Source organism: Crocodylus porosus, unplaced genomic scaffold, assembly GCF_001723895.1.
Source record: "Crocodylus porosus isolate Cpor-Errol unplaced genomic scaffold, CroPor_comp1, whole genome shotgun sequence".
NCBI lineage: Eukaryota > Metazoa > Chordata > Crocodylia > Crocodylidae > Crocodylus > Crocodylus porosus.
In genome coordinates this window covers 59,139,924-59,146,183 of record NW_017728907.1, presented here as the reverse complement: position 1 = coordinate 59,146,183, position 6,260 = coordinate 59,139,924, and the positions used below count along the sequence as shown (strand labels likewise).

Below are 6,260 nucleotides of genomic sequence, written 5' to 3'. Positions count from 1 at the left end.
AGGTAAGGATTTAACATCCGTGTAGTCAACTTTCTCAATACAGATCCAGTAGCCAAACCCTTACCAAGGAGAACTGCAGGATCATTAGCTCACATGATATAGCTCCATTGGTGTCCTGCAGCCTGGCAGGTGAAGGTTCAGTACATCTGACGACTGCAGGACCATCTATAAAGTTCAGTTTACTCCAAAATTTGGTTTAGTTTACTCTAAAGTTTGGTCTATGCAGGGGCAAAGGTTTGGATTTGATGCATTCCAGGTATACACAGTCCACAGTGCACTGTGCTCTCCCAGTTAACTAACTCAAAGCAAGAGGACAGAATTAAAAGAATTAACTGTAAATCATGCAATTCCCGCATACCTGGACAACACTGCTCTAAGCTGAGCAGCAACGGCAGCTTTCCCTTGTTCCTGGTTCCTGGTAAGAGTATAACTCTCCACCTTCAGCTCATCCCTGTCAGCAGCTTCAAACTCTTCAACTAACCCAGCTCTTTTTGAGTCATTATGAAGCCCTGTATCCAAACAGTAAAGCATCTTGATGTAAGTGTCTCTGTAGTGTTGCCATTTGCCAACAATACTTTCTACTAACTAAAATACTCGGAAGTATATCTCTCAAATCTGCCAAGGCCCATATGCAGGCTGCAACGAGTGACTAAGGCCCAAAACAATCATTTATGCAGACAAATTAGATGTCAGTGGGGCCTCCCTCCTGTTACACAAATCATTTTCTCTACGTCCAGCTCTATGTTTTGGACAAACATTTTTCAGTGGTAATATTTTTCAGAGATGCAAAATCTGTGTGAAGCTTAGGTAAACTTTATGGAGTAGAATGCTCTTCACAATAGGACACAAATGGAGAGAAGGGCTTAGAAACAAAATAAGACACTGCAAGCTTGAAGACAGAACTTGGAAAACAAACCCCTTGCACCTGTTTGGAACCTGCTGAAGTCACCTGGGGGGGGGAGCGGGGGCCTACCCCTGGTGTCCACAATGCTAAATCATCATCCTAACCCTGTCTAACTGTTAATTTGAATATTGCTGCAATGGAAAGATGCATGCAAAAACTGTAGTGTGGAATAAACATGAACGTGAGATTGAAGCATAAAACATTTACAAATCTAAATCCAGTTTACCTTTTGTTACTGACTTGGTCATTTCAATATCAAACGTGCCTTTTGGACTGCTGCTTTCTGCTGCGCCTCCAAAAGTCAGTGAATGTCTACTGAGATTTTCTTCATACTTCATGGAGGAGAAAAAAAATATTGCAATGAGAAAATCCTGGTTCTGACACCTAGAAAAGTGTTTAAGTAACAGTGGCTTTATAGCAAACATACATATTTTTTCAATTACCTTCATATTTATTGTTTCAGGCAATTAAGAAACAGTAATTGCTCATTTAGGAAATAACATCAACAAGATCTGCGAAAAATTAAAATTTAGATTGAACTTTGTGCCTTTCCACCTGGTTGCAATTTAGACAGAAAATGGGGGAAGCGGGGGAGGTTCTTTTTCATGTAAATTTATGGGAAATGAAGATACTTTAGACCCAATAGGATGTTCACGGGAAGTTGGCATCTTTTTATGCAAAAGACAGTGCAGGACCACAAGAAAGGCAAGCTCCAAGGTTCTGTTCCTAGCTCCAATATTAAATTCCTCTCTTGTTCAATTTCTTCATCTGAAAATGGACTTGTATTGGGAAAAGATGCATGACAAACCAAGTTTTCTCCTCCTATCTGGTGCACCAGAAAGAGGAAGAAAAAAAATCCTTGAAGAAGACCCCAGCAAATCTGAGGATGCTGTGTTGTTTCCTATGCTGTCTCACTGCCTCTCTTCCCCTACATGTTATCATTTGTCTGTCACTGTATCTTTTCCCTCATAATTTCCTGAACCATTGGTCTACTTCATGCTAGAGGAAGCAACTGCCCTGAGAAGAACTACCATTTAGATCTCTATGGACTTGTCTTCACTTCACTCACAGCATGACAGGCTTTGAAGGGATCAAGGGTTATCATCAGTCCCCTGTGTAAATGCAAGATTTTATTTGATGTTCCTAAACCAGGCCAAACAGATGCTTTTCCAGCTTCTCCTTGAAAACCCCCCAGTGAACTTTCATTGCTTTCCTAAGCAGCTGGTTTAACCATCGTACTGCTTTTCCAGTCATATTTTTTTTTCCCAAAAATGAATCTAAATTTGCTCTGCTGCAGTTTAAACCCAAGGCCTCTTTTCCTGCCCTCTGTCTAAAGCAGAGTATTTTTTCTGCCTTTCTCTTCCTTGAAATGTATGGCTGATTTTCAGATATCTGAAAACTGCTATTATTTTCCTCTTTCATCTTTTTTTTCACCACATTAAATACATCTAGCTCCTCTTACGGCTTTTGTTCAAGTCCTTTGTTGTCATTAGCACTTGCCTCTGGATCCTTTGCAATTTCTCTAAATCCTCCTTAATATTCAGTGCCAAAAAATGGACATAGTACTCCAGCTGAGGCATAATCACCACCCAATAAAACGGTACAATCATTTTGCATACAGTGCTTCTGTGACTGCAACCCAAAATTGCATTTGCTTTTTTCCCTAACAACACACTGCTGACTCATGTGACCCACCATATAATCCCTAGTGATGTTGCCAAGCCAATTATCCCTATTCTGTATTTGTGCGTTCAGTTTTCCCCACCTGTTTTTGTGTAGCATCTGTTACCTACTATTCAGTTCTCCAACTTATTAAGGTTCCTTTCAATTTTTATTCTATCCTTCAAAGTGTTTGCAACAGTCTTGTGTCTGCAAATATGATTATTATTTTGTGTATTCCTGCACCCAAGTTATTAATACAAATGTTAAAACAATGACTCGGAGAAGACCCCAGTAGAACCACTTGAGACCTCCTGCCAATTTGATATCAATCCATTAACAGATAATTTTTGCCTGCAGATATTCAGCCGGTTACATATCCACCTCACGATGGTTCTATCTAGCCCGTATTTCTCTGTCTTATGAAAATGGCATGTGGGACTGCATCAAAATTTAATAGAGTCCAGGGATATTATGTCCATTGAATTGCCCTTATCCATTAAACAAGTTAGCCTGTCAAAGGAGAAAAGCAAGTTAGTTTTGCATAATTTGACATGCCAGTTCAAGTCAACACTGAGCAGTGATCTCCTCCTGAGTCAGCCAGACCTTGAACAAGAGCAGCTGCACTGCAAATCAATACCTGAGTTTCACAGAAGATTTGCAGTTTGAGAAACTGCATCCTCACTGCATTGCTAGCCCCAGGGTCAGAGCCTTTTGGGTTTCAACAGGCCAGCTACTTCTGGTTTAGATCCCTGCTCCTTCACTCAAGCTGAGTATTTTTGCATGACTTTGTTCCTAGGGGATTCAAACCCATGACAAATCAGCACAGAAAGGGGAGTGAAGAGGAAGCGCAGAGTTGAAGGCAAGCCCAGCTGTGCAGAGGCTGGAGGGAAGAGGCAGTTGCAAAGATGAGGCAAAGAAGTCAGGTTACTGCGATCTCTCTTTCATTGCAGCAGATGATGGAACCTGCGGGGACCTGAACCAGTGGCATGATCAGGGGGGCATAAAGACAGGCATGGGTGCATCCAGAAAGGTTGGTCTCCCCAGGGGTACTGCAGGTGCCTGAAGCAAGTCCCCTGTCCCCACCCCCTCTTCCCAACTGCTTGTTTCTATTTGTTGAGAGTGGAGGGCAAAAAAGGCCAACTACAGGCATGCTGTGGGGAGGGAGGACAGTAGGTAACAGGAGAAATTACAGCCCTGCCCCCTCCTGCCCCACAGTCAGGGGCCATGAAGGGCAGAGGGAGCTGTTTGGGAAGGGTTTTGAGGGGAAAGGTCTTCTAAGTGCTGATGCACCCCCTTTTCAAAATCCAGGATCTGTCCAGGGTTACAAGAATCAAGCCAGGATCCACCTTTGGTATCGGCTAGCAAGTCCTGTGTCAATGCAGAGCTGGACTTCAGCAGGACAGTTTACATATAAAGTTGACCCTGAGGCATGATTGAGATGTAAGATACCATTTCTTACCATTTGCTCATCATCATATGGATACTGTGGGGTCTGATTAGCACTTGTGGTAAGTGTGGATCTTAATTCTTGTATTTCAGTTGGCTCAAGTAGCTTTACCCACTGTCCTGTAGGGCTGAGATTCTCCTCTACAGGTGGAGTTGTTTCCTTTACATATGATGAGTTGTATCTAAAAACGTTCAAGTCCTCATCATACTCATCATCCACTAACATTTCCTGTTCTTCACCAATTTCTTCTATTACAGGCTTCAGAAATTCATGCATTTCCCAGGACTCTCTCTCACTGTCCGGTTCATTCTGAGGTAGCTGAAAGGACCTCCTCAAATCCAGAACTGCTTCATCAACAACTTCTTCTTTAAAGGGTGTTTCATCTCTAAAACCCTGCATAAAACATAATATAGATTTCACACCATATATCCTGCTAGCTCTTTGGGTTGTTTTATGCTAGGCACATTTAAATTACCACCTCTGGTTTTTAAAACAGTACCTTCTAGCTTTCACACTTTACTAAAAGAAGCAATACTAGACCCCTAAAACTTGCTCTGAATTATTGGCTTTATACAGAAAATAGACACAGAAGTTTTTTTCTTTTTAAAGAAAGAAGTGAAATTTGAAGCAGCTCAGCTATTGCTGCATCTGCACAAAAAGCAAATCTGAGTTAAAGTTGGAGAATGGGAACTGTGAGACAATATTTTTAAAGAACTACAGGAAAAAAATCTAAGTAAATCTAATGGAAGCAGCGCTCTACTCTCAACTTAATCTGCCATCCAAACATGAACACTTTTCAAAGTAAAAATCAGTCAAACAGGGATGCATTCAGAAAGCCTCCATATGAAACAGTGAGGGCACTCAAATACTCTCTCTGTCACTCTTATTCTTTACAGTCATTCAATTAATAAAATGAATCAATCCCAAAGTTCTGAAACATATCAAACCTCTTACCTTGATTCTGAACCACTAAAGTATATCTGCCATGCAAGGGAAGGGTTAGCAGCAGGGTGGACAGCTGTACCAAAGGTAACACAGGGAATGAGAGCAGTAAACATACAGCAACACAGGCTCCAGGAGCTGGGATACATATTTGGTGTCCTCACCAACAGGCTTGGTAAGCCAATACAGAAGTCTGTTCAACCTCCGTCTTCTTTGTTAACCATGCTAGCTAGCTCAAAAGTTCTCAGGCATGCCTGCGCACACTGCGATCATATCTTACCCAGTAAAGTACACGTCAGTGACTCAGTGGGGCAGACATAACTGACTCTGGTGGACGGGATGTTGATTTTTAATGAAAGGACATCACAGAAATGAGAGGAAGGAGAAACATTTAATTAAAAAAGTAACTGAGCTCAAGGCAGGGGCCTGCCAGCACCTATTTTAATTGTTTTGTATAGATGAGTCTACAACCGCTAGCAAAGCTCGCTCACAATGAAACCCTGCCTTTTTCTCTGTCTCAGTAAGAGCACCAGTGTGTAGCCTCTCCTACTGTACTCAAGACAGCTCTTCCCTAAACACTGAGCTAAAAACAATGAATTGGTACACTATTCTTCCTTTCTCCTCCCAAATTCATTGTGAATATTTAATTTTTGTATTATTATATTACCGAGAAAACTTGTAGAACCAAGATCCCATCGGACAAGGTACTGCGGGTACTATTCTACATCTATCGTGCATCTAAATGTGATCCAACTCCAGACTGCTCAAGTCCCCCCAAAAAACACTAACACATCTACCACGTTAGCCTCAGGATTAAGTCATAACGCCTAGACAACAAGAGGAGCCAGCTATGCTTTGCATTAATGGATTTCAAGAACTCAAAGAGACTGGAACTAGATCACACTTGGATACATATTCTAAGTAGAACAGAATCTGGCACTATACAACTGGAATAACATAAGACATTAGTCCCCATCCCAAAGCAATCTAAGCAAAAGACAACAAATACATGCAGATAAATGGCGGAACAATGAGACAATACTGGTCAACAGCACATGTAGGGACGAATTTTTTTTGTAGGCATTGGCACAGGACACAGGACACTGTGCAGGACACAGTGGCAAAATACGACTAAAGACATCTGGCTGAAGCTCCAAAGGCACTAATTGGAATCCAGCTCAGGTTATGCACTGAAGGCAACCCTAGGCAACTCAGCCATAAATGAGTAGCTGGTCCCATTCAGGCAGCCAGATATAATGACAGTTACTAGGACTGTGTGAAGCTTTGGTTCCCAATTGGATTCAG

The 6,260-nt window shown here is 41.7% G+C and overlaps 1 protein-coding gene across 7 annotated transcripts in view; it reads right to left on the bottom strand.

Annotated features, from left to right (window-relative positions):
* The window catches only part of PATJ (PATJ, crumbs cell polarity complex component), a 226,842-nt gene that overhangs the window by 148,881 nt on the left and 71,701 nt on the right, over nt 1-6,260 (bottom strand). For all 7 annotated transcript variants that reach the window (XM_019531540.1, XM_019531542.1, XM_019531543.1 and 4 more), the window contains 3 exons: nt 4,026-4,406; nt 1,131-1,236; nt 359-509 (listed from right to left, as the gene is read on the bottom strand). In XM_019531540.1, coding sequence (XP_019387085.1) covers nt 359-509; nt 1,131-1,236; nt 4,026-4,406 — 638 coding nt within the window. The remainder of the gene's footprint in view (nt 1-358; nt 510-1,130; nt 1,237-4,025; nt 4,407-6,260) is intronic.